This window comes from Convolutriloba macropyga, chromosome 7, assembly GCF_964194025.1.
Source record: "Convolutriloba macropyga chromosome 7, txConMacr16.3, whole genome shotgun sequence".
Classification (NCBI taxonomy): domain Eukaryota; kingdom Metazoa; phylum Xenacoelomorpha; order Acoela; family Convolutidae; genus Convolutriloba; species Convolutriloba macropyga.
In genome coordinates this window covers 70,047,569-70,069,815 of record NC_134474.1, presented here as the reverse complement: position 1 = coordinate 70,069,815, position 22,247 = coordinate 70,047,569, and the positions used below count along the sequence as shown (strand labels likewise).

Here is a 22,247-nt window from a genome sequence, read left to right as displayed (position 1 = left end):
TGAACTCGGTCAATCTTGGCAACCCCTTCTTTGTCAAGCATGATATTTCAATTAGTCCAAAGCAAGGTTTGATTCAATTCCGCGATCTGACAGTTTAAATTAATGAAATCAAGCCAGTAAATGAAAAACGACGAGCCGTAAGACATAAGAAGATTCCTTTTACACAAACAAAAAGCACACAATCCAATCCAATGAACATATCTTCTTGGAATGCTATCCACTAGAGAAAACTGATCAGTCAGAACAAAAGTGGAGTAGTCACTCTTAATGAAATTCTCGAAAAAGGAACAGAAATTGCCTTAACTTCTCCTCTTAGTACTGTAGGAAAGAAGAACACATGGTACGTCTCTGCCCTTAATGTGACTGAACATCCAATCACAATCAATTGTGGAACAGAGGTAGGCCAATTCTCAATACTCCCAGCCGAGCAAGCTGATCAATAGTTACAAATTGACCCACAACTGATAGCGTTAGCAAAATAAAAAAAAAGACAACTAGTTTGCGGAATCGAACCAGCTTTTGCAAGACTTTACCAACAGAAACCAGGCCAAACAAAGAGAGATTCACCAGAGTATAGTGAGCTATGGTTTCCGACACCAGAAACTTGCGATGACCCAAGTAACTTGCCGTTGTTACAACAAGAAATTTATGACCAAATTTTAATTTTTCAAAATTTTGAACAGGTTGATCCACAAGGCAATGAAGAAGACCGCAAATTGTTTCTCAGTAAATGTAACTGGGAAAACTCGCCATTGAACCATGAGCAAATCAACGAATGTGAGAACTTACTAGTTGAGTACTGTGATATTTTTGCCAACCGATTTGACTTTGCATATCATACTGAACTCAAAATTAAGCTGACTCCAGAGCATGATCTACCAGTATTCTTTAACAAGGTCCGCCAACCCCAATCCATCTGCGTGACGATCTGCATATTGAATTAGCGCTGATGCACTACTACGGACTTATAACGACATTGTCACAGTCTAAATACAGTAGTCCATTATTTGCTCATAGAAAAGACTCAGGCAAACTGCGAAGTTTAATCGATTTGAGAAGTCGACCACTTACTTAAAAATGACGATAAGGGCACAAACTTTCCGATTTCAAACATGGCTGATGCAACCAAAGACTTTGCAGGGAAAACATAGTCCACAAAGCTTGCCTGCTGACAAGCTTATCATTGCGTACAGATGGCGGATGACATTTCAGTACAACTCTTAGCTTTCAACTTCTCATCAAGAACTTAAGCGTACAAATGCTAAGCTCAATCACTTAGTAAATCAGTCACTGGCTTTAGTTCATTCATTCGCCATTATCTAGACACTTGTCTAGAAGCTGGAATATGCACCCAATTCATGGATGAAATTGGAAGTGCCGTAACCGATTTCAGTCAGCTACTTCCTAGTCTAAGGAAAATTATTGATTGCATCTGAAGATCTGGACTGAAATTGTGCGATGCAAGTTACTACGGAGTTGGATTTGTTCTCATGGTTGAAGACTATGTTACAGGAAAACAGTCAAAAGAAAAAGTCATGCCCCGAGTGTCTTTCGCATCACAACTCTTCACGACAGCGCGGCTAAAGTTTTCAACTTACTATAAAGAATTTTTAGCACTTTACTTTGCACTAGACCAGTTTTCTCACTACATCTAGGCATCCAGCCATCCAGTTATTGTAATCTCGGATAATCGGAGTTTAACCTATTTCTTTCTGTCAAAAACAATTCCTCCATCATTATGGAACTTTTAGAACAGAGTTCTTGCGGTTTACATAGTTATTGTCCATATTCCTGGGGCAAAGCTAACTTCGCAGCAGACTTCCTTTTGACTCGTACAAACGGATAAAAGTGCCAGCCCGTCTCTTAAACTAACAGACAAAGTAATAGTTCGTGAACTATATGTTGTATCTAAAGCAAAATCACCTGATAAACGAAGTTGATATCATCTCACAACTACAAGAACTCGGACTTTACGACGCATACGTTGAGCGAAAACGGAAAACGGAGACGAAATAAGCAGCCTCTTTGAATTGAAACGTGCGGAAATTAATGCAATACAATGTGCGAACCGAGCGGATGTTTTGAAGCACTTAACTGACTGACAAGAAATAATAGATTTGGCACTCGAGCAAACAAAAGACGAGGGGACTATAAACGCAATTGAGTGGGAACGCAACGGCCAGAGTAGCAATCTGAGTTATGCATCTCGAAGATGAAAGAAATATGCGAAACAGTTTGAGCGTTTGGAAATTGAAAACAATACATACAGACAATTCTTCGATGACACAGGCCAAATAATTTTCAAGCATTGTTGCCTGCCAAAGCATCTTTGGAAAGAAGTAATCTATAGACTACATAATTCACCAACAGGAGGACATTTAGGAGTACTTCGAACAAATCAAGAATTCACAAAACGATTTTTTTATCCTGGTTTTACTGAACGTTTCATCGATTTCATCAAAAAAACTGCATCACATGCTTACAGCTCAAGCAAACAGTGAACTAAAATTTACAGCCACTACTACAGCCTGAATCTTCACTACAGTCATTTCCCGGAGAAACGATGCAATTTGACTTAGTTGAACAAAAAGGCTCAAATTACAAATTTGTTCTTAGTGGAATTGATGTATTTACGAAGTACTTGTTCGCAGTACCACTGAGAAATGGCAGTGCCTAGAGAGTTGCCAGAGAGCTTGTGAAAATTTTCTTCCCGCAGTGCTATTTGCCAGGTACATTTTTGGTTGGTTTAGCAGCAAATTTCACCTCAAAAAAATGGCTGAATTAAAAAAGTTACTCGAAGTGAAACTCAAACATGCCACGCTGGAACACCCACAGACAATTGGAGTATTGGAACACCCACACGCAGCACTCAAACGGATCTTAAAACTCAATTCAAATGATCAGTGGAAAGATTGGCACAAGTATGTACCGCTTGCAACTTTTATACGCAACACATCTTATCACTCCTCAATCAATTGTTCAACCACTCTTTCATGGATGTGAACCTGTTAAACCCTTTGATCTCCGCTTTTCGACAAGAGCAATGCAAGCATTTGAAGTCAGTTTAGATTATAATGCGCAGCTAAAAGACGCAATGCTTAAAAAATTTGGCGAAAATAAACAAAGACTTATAGATTCTTGCCAGCGATAGAAAAGTTACTATGATCGAAAAGCTGAAGCACAGCCAGTCAAATTGCATTCATATTGCTTTCTCCTTAACCCTCGGTTAACATGGCAAAACGATTATATCCAGAAAGCGGTACAAACATGGTTACCACTCTTTAGAGTTAAAAAAAAGTCCTGACAAATTCAAACTATATTATTAGATAAACAGGGACAAATTACACTCAATGTGTCCATCGGATAAGGTTGTGACCCATCAAACTGACAGAGGCAGCAGAAGATATACAGGAAATTGATCCGGCAAAAATTGAATTCGATCCATCAAGAAAAACAACTAGAAATGAGCCAGAATTGTTTGATAAAAATATTCCCAATTTATTAGAGGAGGAGCAGAGGATTTTCAAAGACTGTAACAGTTCATCCTTCGCAAATACGCCTCGGCGTAACTCTTCCTCCAAATAAAGCCCCTGCAGTGGCATTGGTAGCACCAGTACCTCCGATAGTCCCGGTAATACCGCCAATACCAGTAATACCGCCGGCTGAAATCAGACCATCTTCACCAATGAATTCGCCAAGAAATTCGCAAGAAAACTCACCCCGAGCCAGCCTTTCAGATAGCTCTGAGAGTATTTTAACTTCGGAGGAATTCCTGTATCCTGAAAGCCCCCTTGGAGCCGCTGAGCCCCAAAGAAGCATAGTAAATGATGATGAAAACAAAGAACAACTCCCGGGACCAAGTACTCGAAGCAATCAAATTAGAGTTAACTTTTCAAAAATGCGAGAGTGAAAACAATTGAATCATAGGAAACTGTAGCACGCTACGGCTCACGTTCACAAATGCCACAACTGCCAGCATCTTCAACAAAGCCATCTATTTTAACGAAAGAACAAAAACACCAAATAATTGAAGAATCATCGCGAAGATCAAGAAGAGACCAAATTCCAACTAAAGAAACGAAACTAGACCAAGTCCGATCAAGCATTGAACGCTACCAAAGAGGCCCACTGACGATAAAAGCGCGTAACAAAAAACCAGTCAAAGAGCAAACAAACGACTTCAAACATTAATGTGATTGAAATCGGGAAAACAAGAGCTATACGACAGGGGCGATAATCTCAACTCCAGAATTTCTTTTGCACATTGCATATCAAGCGATATGAAGATGGCAAATGATATAAAAAGGCTTTGCCCGTCAATTTGCCTATAATTACCCAGAGATACCGCAAAATCAAGTTTTTTTCGCAAAAACCGCAGATAGGTTCCGTTCTATCATTTTACGATACCAATTTAATTCGATATATTTTCAACCTGGTCACGAAAGAAAACTATTATGATAAACCTACTTATTACAACCTATCAGTTGATCTTCACACACTACGATTTGTCATATTGAACACCGCATATGCTCGATAAGTTTACCAAAACCCGGAAACGGTCTAGATCGACTTTCGGGAAAAAGAGTTTTTACAAATAATTGAAGTTTTTTGGATGTCCTTGTAGCAATCCACCTCTACAACTCCAGCATAGATGTTAACTGATATTTTGGAGTGGCCAAATAACCATTTGATGCATATACCCAATCACAAAAGAGCCGAGAACAGCGTCCAAATTCCAAAAATAACCGAAAAACTTAAAATGTGCATTTAGTTTATCTGCAATGTTATTAACAGAAATCAACCACAGATGAAACAAAGTACACTCATAGCCTCCATGTGTTGCCAATGATGCTGAAAACCCAAAAATGGGGGTTGTTTAATTAATCTTGGAGAAAAACGGACTTTTTTATAGAAGTTGGTCAAAATCTGATACCACGAAAGTGACCCTCGAAAATTTAGAGCCCCGAAAAAGGCCCCCACAGGCCCGGAAGCATTTTTCTGGACCTCTGCCGATACAAATTAGGCCCCAGGTGCCCTGGGAACGAGTGTGGGGCCGTTTTGTCAAAAGTACTGCAGAGATGAAATGAAAAGCAGACCCCTGAAAAATGGCTCAAAAATCAACAAAATCACATACAGAACATGAAAAGCCTTTTGACAGAAATTAACTAAACTACTAATGAAATTGGCTTCCGTACCAATGATTTGGACCAAAAAAAGACGCAATCGAAGATTCCTTCATAGTTGTATACAGTCTGAATGGCCAAAAATTCAATCTGTCAAAAGCTCAAAAACGATGAGAAGCCGACTCACTATTTAGTAACATCCCTTTCGCATCAGAAGTCATTCCTCCCGAGGACTACCCAATTGTAAAAGACATTGGGCAGGTCAGTCTTCCGAGACTCGAAGTCAAAGGAGAAATAATAATTTAAATTTGTCAGCATAAACCCATTGAAAAGTCTGATTTTGCCCAATTTTAGATTAATATTAACCGTGACTTATTGCAAAATTGAACAATTATTGGCCATGGGCTCAACCAACAGCATTATTGAGATCAACCAGAAACACCAAATGAGAATCCCAACGCCAAATTGCAATTTAATGGTGCATCAAATTGGTCTCTCCATTTTGAATTTTAAGGTGCAAACCTCTTCAAAAGTGTGACCTTTTCTACAAAAATCATTATACGTTATTCATCTATTGGGTAACGATACCTTTGATGATTGTTCAGGAGATGGCGGAAAAATTTGAAGAAACAGAAAACTTCAGGTTAATCAAGACAATCACATGCCAAATTTAGTCCAAAAAACACTGTTATAGCTAAAGTTGCTAACTGCAAGCATACAAGCAACATGTATGTGCTCACTATATACATACTATCGTGTTTATACTAGCCTCCCAATTGAGCAACAACTAAGCAGACATACTGTCAAAACAAAGCTATCAAATTACCTTTGACTGTCACTTTCCTCGTCCGCTTTTCTTTCTGTGGGCAGTTTCATCGATATCATAAATAAGATCACCAATCTTTGACCATCTAGCCAACTGGCTGTCGATAATAGCACTCAGAGTAGATTGAAAAGATTTGTTATTGCTAGATACCTCCTGATGACTTCCATTTGACGAGCCTTGAAGATTTAAAAGCTTTCTGTTCTTTCTTGACGGTTCATTTGGCGGTAAACTAAAAGAGCGATCCAAATCAAAACCAGCGCGAAATAACATCTTGCAATGAACAGTAACATTACTGTCATCATAATAATCCAATAATTTCGAACCCTCCGCATCTGAAAACTTTTTATCAGCCTCCCGATAATCCCTGATTTTTAATAAACGCGTCAGGTAATTGTGCTTATGAAATTTCAATTCATTCACAAATGGCTCTCGCCCAATGTCTAACTCATAGTGATTGAAACCATCCCTTCCGCGGCTCGAGATTGTTGGATCAATTCCCTCGTAACCACTAACTCGGGACCAAATAAACTGCCCAGCTTGCCCAATCACACCTTCATTAACAACAGCGTGAACAGAAAAGGCGGGCTGGATTATACGATCACCAGCAGTCCCAAGATGATATGGCATATGTTCGATCAAATAATGATCCTTTCTCTTCTTCGCACGTGCGTTAGAATCAACGGTCAGCAACTGAACAGGGCATCGAACTATTTTATGCCACAAAACTCCTGAGCCCTTCGGGCAGTATAAGCAAATAACCATAATTTTGAGCCAGACAAAACGGCATCTAATGATTCTCCGCCCCCCCACTCAATATGAGGTGCAGTATACCAGGGCCCACGAGCAGCAAGACACCCCTGTTTAACTGCCTTAATCTTTGGATGAGGAGAACGAAAGACTTCTTGATTTAGCTCAAATGTAATCAATTCCGAATTTTAAACCGAGTTTGTTCCCATCAGTGACTGCGCTAATTATTCCACTTCTTCGGCTAATAAATTCATGTTCAATAACATCTCCACTATTCCAGTCTTGAATAAGCTTGTTGGACGACTTAAAATGTTCCTCCCCAGATTCACTGCGAATAACATAAAGCACCTTTGGGAAATCTTGTTTGCTAAATGAATCGCAAACTTCAAATTTTTTCATGCTTAAAAGTTCAAATGCACCACTTCGCGCCGAACGGAAGAGCAGCACATTTTGCTCATCATTAATAGACATATCTAAAAAGAAACAGGCCAATAAATTGAAACAACATGCACATGCATTTAAACTGTTCAATGAGGTTACTGATTAATCGCACAATGAGATTTCTAATTGTTAATTGACTAAAACAACCACACGCTAAATAACACATGCATTGAACCAGAAGCGACGAAATTAAACAAGAGGACGGTGAACACAATTTTAACACTGAAAAGAAAGCTGATGAAGTATCATGCTTAATACGGTATTGCCTCGAAGGTTAATCTGAACCAGTCACTTGATATTCAATTACATTGGCAGTAAACTCTGCTAATCTATATGACTATCAAAACATACAGTAAACCACCTACATCTATAAATTGTTAATACACTGTAAACTGAATTGTTGCTACTCTGTAAACTGAAAGGTTGCTGTCGACTTAAACTTTGAAGAACAACTCAGTCAAAACTAGAACAGTCTAGGAAAGAATCTCCCCCATCTGATAATGGGCTGAATAATGAGCATACAATCAAAAATAGATTCTTGAATACGGAAATTGTAGCACATCCCAATCAGAATGAACAAAACAGGTAGTAGTAGAAAAGCAATTGAAATTATGGGACCAGCTCCAAAATTATCTGGTTCGTCAAATTCATCATGGGCCAACAACTTTTCGCACTGAGGAGTAATGGATTTAATCCAAACTTTCGATAATAAGTCTCGTTTTTGCAATATGTTAGAGTGGAGGTGAAAATAGTGGTGTTAAAACACATACTGATGACCTGAAAAACTGAAAAGACCTGAAAAACCCAAAAAAACTTAGCCCTACTTGCTTAGCATTTTTAGCCGCAAGTGGCGCAACCTCGACGCGTGTTGCTGGGAAATGGTGCCGTAAGAACCTAATTATTTGCCCCACCCCTGGCTCAGGTTGAGCACTGCCTCGACCCGTGCAGCTGGGAGAACCATGTTTGTTTACAAATCAATTATCTACATCACCAAAATTGGAAACAATTAAAAAATACAAGTGCAAGTATTTATCAGAAAACGAACAACATCTCAGTATGACAACAATTGAGACAAATAATAGTAGAACAACAAATTGAGCGTCTATTGAACATCACTTGATTTGAATTTCAACTGAGAGTACGCTCAACTTGTCTCACGATGAAAGTATCAGTTTACTTTTATTTCTTTCTCTTTTTGTCTTAGTTTCTGAAATTATTATCGAAGAGACACCAACTAAATATGAAGCCCTAACGAAAGGAATTCTTTTTCACACGGAATCACACATTTAGCTCGCAGAAAAGTTTGTCAACGTAGAATTCTTAGTTCTTTCCCACAATATGATTTTGTTATGAAAAAACAAATTGAAGACGTGCTGAAAAAACTAGCAACTATGTGGACAGAACCGTCAATTTTATGCCCAGGTAATTTCTCGGAGTCATTTAACTCATCCAGTAAACCTTTCGACTTAGTTTTGATTCTCTCAAAAACTACTAATGATACAAAAGCAGCAGAAAACGTAGTTGAACATATGCGTAACGTTACCGCAAAATTTCTTGAGTCCTGAAGAAGAAAACGGACAAAAAACAGACAAAAACGTGCAGCACCAGTAGCAGCCGCCGCCACTGTTGCTGGAATAGCACTCTTTGGATCCCTAGGAGTTTCAATGGCTAGTTCTAAAGGATGCGGAATAACCGGACTATTCGGAAAATGCCAAAATTACGGACGCAAAATGCAGAAAACATTGCACGAATTAACGATTGCGCATCAGTTCTTACAGATCATGTACTCGAAGTTGAGTCATTGAGCAACGAAAAACTCTTTCCTATCTTGAATTGAATCGCTAAAGTTTAGGAAATCCAACAGGAAATGCAAGATAATCAAAAAAACTGGAAAGTAGTACAAGATCAATTTGACAATTTCGAGAAAAATTTCCCTTATTTCGAGATTGTGCACAAATTCTTTTCTCCAATCAACAATTTAAGTTTAACGTTGATACTTTAGCTTCATTGTTATCAATTTTCTACGCCGACATCAAAGGTTACCGCTCAGCTTTATATGTCTTCGGTATAATTTTGTTAAACTCCATACCCATCTCTTTGGATAAACGAATACCAATGTTGTTTGTAGCTCGAGAGTCGTTATGTACCTTTATCACAAAATTATTTTCTTATAACGAATTACACCACGAATTACTTATAACAAATTGCACCAAATTTTGAAATTCTAATAGAAAAATACCTCTAAAACCAGTAGTTTCTGTTGCTAATAATGAACTTGCTAAAATCCAATCCATCGATCATAAAATGAAAAACCTCATGGCGATTATCGGAGAGACGCACCTCGATAACGAAGTGAGCGATCGACTGCTGAATCTTGGAGACAGAATCGAAAAACTCGAAACTTGATTCCGCCTCGAAATGCCAACTTGACAAAGAAACAAGAATCAGGACACTCAGTAATTGGCATACCCCGATCATCAGAACAATTCCGATCACTCAATCGATCTAAATCGACTTGCTCATTTTCTTCCCATGCGAACCTTACATCCCTACCGCATCTGAATACGGATTACACTGAAGAGGATGAAAATGCGAGGAAAACTTGAGTTTGGCTCCTTCTTAACATTTTTATCTGTGTATTCTATCAAAATTTATGTGTAAATTTTTCATTAAACGCGTGTAGCGTAACGTCCTAAAGTACGTTTTATATAATAATGGATATATTTCCCCTCCTTTTACTGATCGTCATATTTAGTGCTATATTTGATATAGTCTCAAGGCCATATCTGGACTTGATTTTTCTGTCTTATTCAGATTAGAAAATGTACATTTACTTTATCAAAGTCCTCTAAACTTTCTCAAGTTTAATTGTTAAAAACCACTTAATTATCTTTTTGATTTGCTCATAACGCAGGAATTTGTGATAGTGCTAGCATGTATTTACATTGTACACTTTTATATGCTCACTTTATTTGTCCGGCACGTGCCAGCACGCGCCAGAAGTTCTATTAATCTTTGAGTTAATCTTGATGTATCCGTTTTATGATTACTCAAGTTTAAATACGGCCCCCGGGTCTTAAAAGTATTAATCAGAAGTACACTACCAAAATTGTCAAGCTTAAATTCAGCAGTCAAATATTTAGTATTAGATCGAAATCTTTTCAACTCGAGAAATTTATAGCTGTCGGCCCTGCTCCGAAGGAAAAGTTGAAACCGCTCAGGCCCTGTACAATAATATCTTTGAAAAGAATGGTTTAAGTGACAAAAGGTATGCTACTAAGTAGTTAATGAAATTAGCGGGAAGCATTACTTCAACAAATTCAATACAATAATATAGCTAGCCAAAGGCACATTACAACAATCAAGAATGGGGCGTAATCGGGGTCAACTTTAATCAATAGTATAGACTTTCTCATTTGATGGTTCTAATCATTTCTTTTGATTTGCCCTGGCTGAGTAACCGAGTTGATTAATTTATTATCTGGTCCATAAGTGATTTATAAGAGTTGTAATCTGTAGGCTACTTTTTTGACGTTTTCAAACATTGACTCAAAGAAAAGGCTCCATCAACTGCATAGAGGACTTGGGGAGCAAATTTAAATTCTGTGATTGTCTTTTGAATTTTGTTCTATTCAAATTTGCCATAGCAATTATTGCCTCGGATTCAACTTAGGTGGAAGAAAGATCTGTATACTACCCTAACTTTTCGTCACGTTTTGACAGTTGAAGAAAGTGTACCATTGGAAAGCTCTCACGAGGTTTTGAGAAAGTTCAAAATATGGTAGCTTTAAACTAAAAAAGCCAAGAAATCAATTTGCTACTTATGATTATGCTTAGATACTCAAACTCTTAAGACGCCAATAATTGTGAAAAAATTTAGAGTTGGTTGAGCGTCGGGGTTGGTAATGATCCTCAATTATAGGCCCTTCTGTTACCCCTGAGTCAATGTGAAACCACCCACTGTGTGATCAATCTGGTGACGTCATGGCTCGACTGCAGTGAGGAAGAGAAACCCGAGTTTGTAAAAGAGGAATTTGGAGGAACGGGTAGTCGTCACGGCACGATTGGAGGTTTCGGGGAAATTGGTGTCAGTGGTCAACCAGGAGAAGCGGAAGCGGGGACAACAGATTCTGATCCATTCCAGGTTGAACGTCAAGTAAATAAGGGACCTTACAATTTATTATTGCTAAAAAGTTTTACGCTGAGAGTAGCTGTAGTGCGGTGCTCTTGGTTTTTTACGAAGTGGGGCATTCGTTTTTCTTGAAACCGGAAGGATTGTTTTCTAGCGGCGTTTTGACATGAAAGCTGAAGTGAGAACAATTGCCATGTCAACCAATTTTTTCTATGGGAGATCAGTGTTTTTGCTCATTTGCTGTGTTGAATGAATGACTTACCCTGAAGTTGATATTAGTGTTTAATTACTCCTCGAACGAAGTTGGAAGCAATTATTAATTGCTCTCGTAGAGAAGCAATCATTGTAAACACGCGTGTCTTTTTTATGCAAAATTATTGCTTGACCGTTTTGACTTTTCGAGTGATTTTTAAGCCCTTGACTTTTTGCGTGATCTAAAATTCTCTCTCAATCACACAAGTCAAATGAAAAGTGCGCCGAAACTGGTGCCATTTTTCACCTTAAATCTTCGCCCCCCACGCGGCAATTTTTTTTGATTTTTAATAGCCGCCCTCATCTTCTCAGCCGGCTATTATAGCGCTCCTATTTTTTTTTTACTTCGTAGAATAAAAAAATGTTTCGCTTTACCTCATTTTGCCGCTTTTTCAGCATTTTGCGTGATATCTTTTTGACTTCTCTAGGCTAGTTTCTCTCTTCTCTCATTCTGCTAAAAGTGATTTTGAACATCAGTTGCTCGCAAAGCAATTCAAAATGAACAGAGTCAGTATAAAAAATTGAAATCAGAAGTAGAAACGGGATAAACCCATAAAGCCCAATTTTAGATGCACGCTATTTGAACGTCGTTCCTATAAGTCTTAGTTACCATCTCTAAGGCTTATTAATAGCCGCCCTCATCTTCTCAGCCGCTATTATAGCGCTCCTTACTTTTTTACTTCGTCGAATAAAAAAATGTTTCGCTTTACCTCATTTTGCCGCGTTTTCAACATTTTGCTTGATATCTTTTTGGCTTCTCTAGGCTAGTTTTTCTCTTCTCTCATTCTGCTAAAAGTGATTTTGAACATCAGTTGCTAAGCAAAGCAATTTAAAATGAACAGAGTCAGTATAAAAAATTGAAGTCAGAAGTAGAAACGGGATAAACCCATAAAGCCCAATTTTAGATGCCCGCTATTTGAACGTCGTTGCTATAAGTCTTAGTTACCATCTCTAATGCTTATTGATATTGATAGTAGCCCCTGTAGCCTCTCTCTATGAAACAGAAGTACGTCATGTTCAACTACGAAATGCCATCAAAATGAATCGGAGTTAAAAAATGTTTTTGTACAAAATTTTTTTTTCAATATCTATTCTTTCAATCCCAATCATGCTTATTGGAATCAACTGCGGCTATTTTCCGACAATCTGCCGGGTATGTTTGGTATCGATAGTAGTCCCTGTAGCCTCTCTCTAAGAAACAGAAGTACGTTATGACAGAAAGTAAAAGTAAGTAAAAGTGATTTTGATCATCAGTTGCTCAGCAAAGCAATTTAAAATGAACAGAGTCAGTATAAAAAATTGAAGTCAGAAGTAGAAACGGGATAAACCCATAAAGCCCAATTTTAGATGCCCGCTATTTGAACGTCGTTGCGATATTGGAATCAACTGCGGCTATTTTCCGACAATCTGCCGGGTATGTTTGGTATCGATAGTAGTCCCTGTAGCCTCTCTCTAAGAAACAGAAGTACGTTATGTTCAACTACGAAATGCCATCAAAATAAATCGGACTTAATAAATGTTTTTGTACAAAAATCTTTTTTTTCAATATCTTCTATTCTTTCAATCCCAATCATGCTTATTGGAATCAACGGCGGCTATTTTCCGGCAATCTGCCGGGTATGTTTACTGTTTTTCGATTTTATTGATTGGATTTTTTTTCTGAATGGTTTTCGCAATCCATTCATAGTTCATTATAGGCCTAGTTTTCGTTTGAACTAAAATTCTCGCTAGCGGTTTTTTGTTCACATGTGGCTTTTTGACATAAATTTTCCGTTTCTTTTTTTTAAAAAACAAATTTTGAACTGATTTTTTTGAACTGGTTTTTCCCAATCCATTCATAGTCCGTTCTAGCTAAGAATTAATTTAATTTAATTTAATTTAATTACAATTATGTACTGAAATAAATAAGCACACTCCAGGCAGTATTATAACAATTGTCAAACTCTGTTACTTGTTATGACTTTATGGTTAATAAAGTGTTCTTTTTTTTGGGTCCCTTCAGGTTACTCCAAACCCTTTCAAAGTCAATTAATAAAGTTTAATAAGAGCAGACTTGATCACTCATTCATATCGTTCTTTAGCAGTATTTATGCGCTTGACGTCATTTGCTGCGCTCATTTTTGCTCTGAATTGAGATGAGGTTTTAGCTGAATTGCGTGATTAATCGTTTGACCCTAAATGATTAACGGCACTCTCTAAATTAACTTTTCAGTATTTTCAGAGGACTCAAAAATCCTTGCTAAAAGTGATTTTGATCATCAGTTGCTCAGCAAAGCAATTTAAAATGAACAGAGTCAGTATAAAAAATTGAAGTCAGAAGTAGAAACGGATAAACCCATAAAGCCCAATTTTAGATGCCCGCTATTTGAACGTCGTTGCTATATCTTAGTTACCATCTCTAATGCTTATTGGTATTGATAGTAGCCCCTGTAGCCTCTCTCTATGAAACAGAAGTACGTCATGTTCAACTACGAAATGCCATCAAAATGAATCGGACTTAAAAAATGTTTTTGTACAAAAATTTTTTTTCAATTTCTTTTCTTTCAATCCCAATCATGCTTATTGGAATCAACTGCGGCTATTTTCCGACAATCTGCCGGGTATGTTTGGTATCGATAGTAGTCCCTGTAGCCTCTCTCTAAGAAACAGAAGTACGTTATGTTCAACTACGAAATGCCATCCAAATAAATCGGACTTAAAAAATGTTTTTGTACAAAATTTTTTTTTTCAATATCTTCTATTCTTTCAATCCCAATCATGCTTATTGGAATCAACGGCGGCTATTTTTTGGCAATCTGCCGGGTATGTTTACTGTTTTTCGATTTTATTGATTGGATTTTTTTTCTGAATGGTTTTCGCAATCCATTCATAGTTCATTATAGGCCTAGTTTTCGTTTGAACTAAAATTCTCGCTAGCGGTTTTTTGTTCACATGTTGCTTTTTGACATAAATTTTCCGTTTCTTTTTTTTTAAAACCAAATTTTGAACTGATTTTTTTGAACTGGTTTTTCCCAATCCATTCATAGTCCGTTCTAGCTAAGAATTAATTTAATTTAATTTAATTTAATTACAATTATGTACTGAAATAAATAAGCACACTCCAGGCAGTATTATAACAATTGTCAAACTCTGTTACTTGTTATGACTTTATGGTTAATAAAGTGTTCTTTTTTTTGGGTCCCTTCAGGTTACTACAAACCCTTTCAAAGTCAATTAATAAAGTTTAATAAGAGCAGACTTGATCACTCATTCATATCGTTCTTTAGCAGTATTTATGCGCTTGACGTCATTTGCTGCGCTCATTTTTGCTCTGAATTGAGATGAGGTTTTAGCTGAATTGCGTGATTAATCGTTTGACCCTAAATGATTAACGGCACTCTCTAAATTAACTTTTCAGTATTTTCAGAGGACTCAAAAATCCTTGCTAAAAGTGATTTTGATCATCAGTTGCTCAGCAAAGCAATTTAAAATGAACAGAGTCAGTATAAAAAATTGAAGTCAGAAGTAGAAACGGATAAACCCATAAAGCCCAATTTTAGATGCCCGCTATTTGAACGTCGTTGCTATATCTTAGTTACCATCTCTAATGCTTATTGGTATTGATAGTAGCCCCTGTAGCCTCTCTCTATGAAACAGAAGTACGTCATGTTCAACTACGAAATGCCATCAAAATGAATCGGACTTAAAAAATGTTTTTGTACAAAAATTTTTTTTCAATTTCTTTTCTTTCAATCCCAATCATGCTTATTGGAATCAACTGCGGCTATTTTCCGACAATCTGCCGGGTATGTTTGGTATCGATAGTAGTCCCTGTAGCCTCTCTCTAAGAAACAGAAGTACGTTATGTTCAACTACGAAATGCCATCCAAATAAATCGGACTTAAAAAATGTTTTTGTACAAAATTTTTTTTTTCAATATCTTCTATTCTTTCAATCCCAATCATGCTTATTGGAATCAACGGCGGCTATTTTTTGGCAATCTGCCGGGTATGTTTACTGTTCTTCGATTTTATTGATTGGATTTTTTTTCTGAATGGTTTTCGCAATCCATTCATAGTTCATTATAGGCCTAGTTTTCGTTTGAACTAAAATTCTCGCTAGCGGTTTTTTGTTCACATGTTGCTTTTTGACATAAATTTTCCGTTTCTTTTTTTTTAAAACCAAATTTTGAACTGATTTTTTTTAACTGATTTTTCCCAATCCATTCATAGTCCGTTCTAGCTAAGAATTAATTTAATTTAATTTAATTACAATTATGTACTAAAATAAATAAGCACACTCCAGGCAGTATTATAACAATTGTCAAACTCTGTTACTTGTTAATACTTTTATGGTTAATAAAGTGTTCTTTTTTTAGGTCCCTTCAGGTTACTCCAAACCCTTTCAAAGTCAATTAATAAAGTTTAATAAGAGCAGACTTGCTCACACGTTCATATCGTTCTTTAGCAGTATTTATGCGCTTGACCTCATTTGCTGCGCTCATTTTTGCTCTGAATTGAGATGAGGTTTTAGCTGAATTGCGTGATTAATCGTTTGACCCTAAATGAATAACGGCACTCTCTAAATTAACTTTTCAGTATTTTCAGAGGACTCAAAAATCATTTTAAGGTCAATAAAGGACAACTTCATATTAACACTTTGGGAGTGGAGTGTGCAAGGAAAAAGGAGTTTAATTTGTAACAAAAAAAATTATTTCTGAATCAAAAAAATTAAATTTTTCATGGATTTTGTCGCAATTCCATCATTTTGGCTAATTCCTGTTGCTACCTATATTGTAAGCGACAACAAGTTTTTTTTATCACGTGGTCATGGTGCTGTTCAGCTATAGTGCTGCAATTATTTGTCGTTAGTTTTTAATAGCCGCACAGCGGTAGCGGGGGCTATTATTGGCCTTCTCTTGTGCAATTCAAAGAATTTGAGTTGTATTGGGGCGCTGTCTTTTTTTAATAGCCGCATCCGATCAATAGTATGCATCTAAATAGTGCCAAACTTATATGCCCTAATTCTTGAGTATTAGTCTTTAGTTTTTGATTTCGAATATCAATTTTGACAAAGCTCTTCTTGGGTTTTTTCCCTATAGACCGTATGTGTAATAAAATTGACAATCTGAATCTATCCCATAAAGTCTAGTGGTCGATTAACGGGCTTGTGGTCGATCTGTCTGTCCTATTTTTTTAGTTGTTTCAATTCATTGAAGGCCACAAGCCTCTATCCCTGCTGTTTTCAGCCAGTCTGCCGGCTATATTACGAATTTTTTCAGTCAAAGGTGTTTGTTTCATCTATTACTATTTTTTTAAGTCTTTTTTAACATATGATGCAAAAAATACAGTTTTAAATGCTTTCTGAGCTAATTTTGGCGTTTACACCGTGGAATGATTTTAGCACTTTTTCCGGTCTTATTCAATTTTTTGTAAGAATTGTGGTATTGATTCCGAGTTTTTTTTTAGTGTTTTTACTGATCTTTTGATTTGATTGATATTGATTGCGAGTTGTGTTCGTTAAAAAGAATGGAGTGATTTTTATCAAATTTGTCTGATTTTTTTCTTTTTTTTAAAAAAAAAATTTCTTCTGATTTTGAGCGTTTTGCTAGAGATTTTTTCTTTGCTAGTTAATGTTAATCGTCAGATATTTAATAAGTATTGTTGCTTAGAGGTGCCAACTCGATGTTAATTAGTAAAGTTTATAATTCAATAAATGATAAAAATTTGTTGCGTTTTTTTTGTTTTTTTAATAGCCGCCTCGGCTTCTCAGCCGGCTATCATAGCACTCATTTTTTTTTTAATTCGTCCTGCTAAATTTTTTTTTGGCTTCACCTTAGTTCACAGCTTGTTCGACATTTTGCTTGAAATCTTTTTGACTTCTCTAGGCTAGTTTCACTCTTTCCTGATTCTGCTAAAAGTCTTCAGACAGCAGTTGCTCAACAAAGTAATTCAAAATGAACAGAGACAGTTTCAGAAAACGAAATCAGAAATAGAAGTCTGAATTTTAGCCGTTACTCGAACCTTGTTCTTAGTTATCCGTCTCTAATGCTTATTGGTATTTATACTAGCCCGTGTGTCGTCTCAGTACGAAACAGGAGTGTGTTCAGCTCCAAAATATCAATTATCAAAATAGTTCGCACATTGAATTTGTTTGTGTACGAAAATCTTTTTTTAATTAATTTCTCTTCTTTCAATCCCAAACTTGGTTATGGATATCAACGGTGGCTACTTTCCGTCTACCTGCGGGGTATGTTTGTAGCTGTTGATTGTGATGTCTCTGACATGGGTAAGTCTTGGGCAGGCCTTGGGTAGGCCACTGATCGAACAGAGAACAATTTAAGAGCGTTGTGGAAGAGTAGTGGACGTGAAGCACCATTTTGCATTTCGTAGGAAGTTTTGTAAACAAAAAAAGGTTTTGAGTTGTTTATTAATAGCCGCCCTCATCTTCTCAGCCGGCTATTATAGCGCTCCTATTTTTTTTTTACTTCGTCGAATAAAAAAATGTTTCGCTTTACCTCATTTTGCCGCCTTTTCAACATTTTGCGTGAAATCTTTTTGACTTCTCTAGGCTAGTTTCTCTCTTCTCTCATTCTGCTAAAAGTGAATTTGAACATCAGTTGCTCAGCACAGCAATTCAAAATGAACACGGTCAGTATAAAAAATTTCACGGTCAGTATAAATGAACACGGTCAGTATAAAAAAAGTCAGAAGTAGAAACGGGATAAACCCATAAAGCCCAATTTTAGATGCCCGCTGTTTGAACGTCGTTCCTATAAGTCTTAGTTACCATCTCTAGTGCTTATTGGTATTGATAGTAGCCCCTGTAGTCTCTCTCTAAGAAACAGAAGTAAGTTCAACTACGAAATACCATCAAAATAAATCGGACTTAAAAAATGTTTTTGTACAAAAATCTTTTTTTTTCAATATCTTCTGTTATCTCAATCCCAATCATGCTTATTGGAATCAACGGCGGCTATTTTCCGGCAATCTGCCGGGTATGTTTGGTTTTCACCGTGCGTAGTTTTGCTGTTTTATTTTTATTTCCAATTCGTTATTTCAATAAGAACTGTTTTTTCTGCAATTTTTTGGCAATTGTTTTTGCGAGTCGTAACTTGTGACAATGTTTAATCAGGTTTTTCATGTTTCAGCAGATTTGTCATTGTTCTTACTGTTTTTTTTAATAATTTTCAAAATAACCGTAAATGAGTAGAGGCAATACTTGGTTGATCAGTTGGTCAGCTGGACTCTAAGTTAATCGGTTCCGGAGTCTTCCGGCTATGTTTGTAAACATGTTGGTCTTTTTTAATGGAAAATTTTTGCTTGACCGTTTTGATTTTTTTATCCAGGGACTTTTACACCCCCGAATGTTTCGTTTTGCGTGATCTAAAATTCTCATTCACAAGTGTCAGCAACGGCAGTTCAATGCTAAAAGTCAAATGAATTCAAGTAGCAGAAGTTCACTACTACAAATCAATTTTTTTTCAGTAAAATTTTTTTTAGTTGTTGTGGTGTATAATAACCTCTGATGACGTCCTTTGAGGTCACCTTAGTGAATTTAGTTAATAAAGCTAGCTGTAAAAGATTCGGGTTTCCAATATTCTTTCGAGAACAATTCTTGCGGCTTCTTAAGTCGCTTGTTTTGATCGCCTAATAACGCATATCAAGAGCAAAATTCGCTCTCAAAGTTTCTCCAAGTACTCTGTTCGGATATTTCTACGAACGCTTCTTGTTGTTGTTGACGTATATGGTAGCGGCCCTTCATTACATCATGCATTTCGTCATCCAGTTTTTGACGTGTTTTTTTTTCAAAATTTCTACATATCCGCTTTTAAATGTCTGAATTTATTTGGTTTATTAATAGCCGCCGTTAGCCGATCAATGTCTTTTATTCTGGCGCTCTCCTTTTTTAAAAATCGCTCTACCTTTGATGGTTTTTCGTTTTACATAAGTCACAATTTTTACGTTTGACTCCTGACTTGCCTCACACATAGTTTCAACTATTTTTTGGCTTCTTTTGGTTTACTGTTCCGTTGTAAATTCTCTGTTTTTACTACTTTACGAAAAAGTTAACATTTTATTTGAAAAATGGTTCTTAGACATAAAAAGTTTTATTTTAGTTAGTTAGCTTAAGTTCAAAGGGACTCATATGTGTAATTAAATTCCCTATTAAAAATAATTCTGTGGATTGACGTTGAAAAGCCTTATTCAAATTGCTGAATAGTTTTTTGAGCTGCGCAATAAATGAGTAACTTTTTCAACGTATATCCGTTTCTGTTTCTATGGTACGGCATGCCAGTCTATTTCGCTGCTATTCAGGCAATCTACCGGCCGTCTTTGCTAATTTTTATTGATAGCCACCGTCAGCCTCTCAATGGCTGTTAGTCAGGCGCTCTCTTTTTTACAATCCAAGATTTGGTTTGTATTGTTGCTCTCTCTTTTTTTTGTCTTCACACATTTTTCATGACTTTGATCTTTCAAAACGTGATAAACAAGTGAGTCCCAGAGAGCAATAAGTTTCATTAGAGTCATGAAGACGGCTTTAGTAGTTCTTCAAGTGCTTAGAATGGTGCGGCTAATGGGAATGCTTTAATTCAAGGTTAAAAGGTCTTTTTAGGAGTTTTTGAGTTGTTTTTAAACGTTTTCCACGTTTTTTTTTGTCAATTTTCGAGATTTTTGTTTGATCACTTGAATTGACGTTTGTGAATAAGAGTTGGTAAAGGTCTTTGCAAGTTATAATTACTTTTTATGACCATTTCAACAGCTATATGTATTGTTAATGCGAAGATAATTACGAAAATTGATACTAGTTTTTGCCATTTTTTTTGCAATTTTTTTTCATTTTTTGAGTTTTCTTGCCATAAAACGTACTTAAGGGTTTTATAAAAATCTACTGCATAGTTTTTTATGGCAATGGAACGGTTTTCAGCATTTTACATATTCACAAGTTTTAGCAGCTTTTTGGAAAAGCTTGCAAATTATTTGAAATTTTTCCAGAATTTTTGGCATTGTTTTAATTTTTTCCAGCCTCAGGGACCAGAAAACCTCCTCTCGGATCTAATAACAAGTTTTTGCATACTTTTCAATGGCCGTGAAATTGGTTTCAACTTGTTTTGAAAACTAGTTCAGTTTTGAAAACAGAGTCTTCAAAACTTAACTAGTTTTTTTGGGAAAACAAATGTTTTAATGTTGTCAATACCATAAACTGCTGTCAGAAAATCCTATTTAGACCTCGTTACAATTTCAGTGAAGCTCTACCGTTTGTGAGACTCATTAACAATACAACATGAATAGCGAAAAATGGGATTAATTTGCAAAATTTTAGAATGTTAACCGAAACGTAGTGCCAAACTCAGATCATTAGTTGCTCACAGACTAATTCCGAGAATAGTATCTATGCGCCATTAAAACGCGTGAGTTTTGTTTATAAAGTTAGCCAAAAAGTAATAAGAAGAAGCGAAATCTTCAGTCAAAAGGCCGCACTTAAAAAAGTTTCTCTAAAAACGAAAACTCTAGATTTAAATCCAAATGAGTTCAATTCTAAAAAAACACACGATTAGACCAATAATAAGCTGCTTACCGTTTGACAGCTGCTAAATCAACGAAATGTTAATAACGAAACATAATTGAGCCAATTTAACAAAATTTGACCAAAAATGACCATAAATGTGAACAAAATGGCTGTCAATTTAAACCTTTTTTGGCTCGTAAGAAATAAGTTTGGAGTGATACCACTCAAAACTCTATACGATGAATATATCGATCGGAAACAATTGACTGAATAATAAAAGAACCAGTAAGCATACAGTTCCTTCTCCCCACTAAAAGTGGGGTCAGACAAAAAGAAACAAATATATGGAAATTGTCTTAAGGTTAGGTAAATTCTGCCGTCAGCTTCTAATGCCTCTGCAACTAAAAGTTCGGATAATGCTTTTTATAGCCAATGTTATTCAAAATAAGCATCTTCAGAATCCATTAGTGAAATCCCTCGTCATATAGTTGTAGGTAACTTTTTAGAATTTATGTTCTCGTTTATTTTACCTAAAGATTTTTGAGTAGAACTTTCTATATCTAGCTGGTCACATTTTCAAACTTTATGGGTTAGATCAAATTTATTTCCTGATGGTTATGTGAAGATGATTGAATGCAAATCAAATTCTGTTGCAACGATGCTGTTTGAAGGTTTACTAGAGTTCTTTAAATTAAATACTCTGATTTAAATTTACATTTTAGGCATTTTTATTCTTGAATATGGTAGGAAGAATAAAAATATTTTCTGCAATCCTTTTCTACAACTTTATCTGCATCCTAAATAAACTGTATTAGAAAAAAAACCTTTCCATTGTTCTAAGTTCATTTTTTTCGGTTTTTAGTTGTTCAACTGAAGAACTTATTTCATCAATTCGCACTGTATCAGATGAATGTTCAGATCTTTCAGTTTTGAAACAGAAGGTTACTTATTTAGAAATGACAAGTTAATGTTCTTTTTGGGACGTTTCAGGTTTTTTACTTCGCATTTTTTTACATAAAAAGTATTTTTGCTTTAAAAAATTCTATTTTTTTGTTTGTCATACAGAACGGAAATTCCACGGAAAGACTGATTCTTTTTTGGAAAATTTGGAAATTTTTCGCAATTTGGAGCTTTTTTTCGTTATACTTAACATTCCGACAGACGGTAAAAATTTTTGTTGAATAATTGAGAAGAGATGTGTTCTAAGTCTTTTCGTGAATTTGATTTCTTGAAATTC

General features: G+C 36.1%; 1 protein-coding gene across 5 annotated transcripts in view; it reads left to right on the top strand.

Annotated features, from left to right (window-relative positions):
* The window catches only part of LOC142343286 (ral GTPase-activating protein subunit alpha-1-like), an 80,903-nt gene that overhangs the window by 55,415 nt on the left and 3,241 nt on the right, over window positions 1–22,247 (top strand). For 4 of the 5 annotated variants that reach the window (XM_075395089.1, XM_075395087.1, XM_075395093.1 and 1 more), the window contains one exon: window positions 11,060–11,293. In XM_075395089.1, coding sequence (XP_075251204.1) covers window positions 11,060–11,293 — 234 coding nt within the window. The remainder of the gene's footprint in view (window positions 1–11,059; window positions 11,294–22,247) is intronic. The other variant, XM_075395088.1, reaches the window with a different exon arrangement.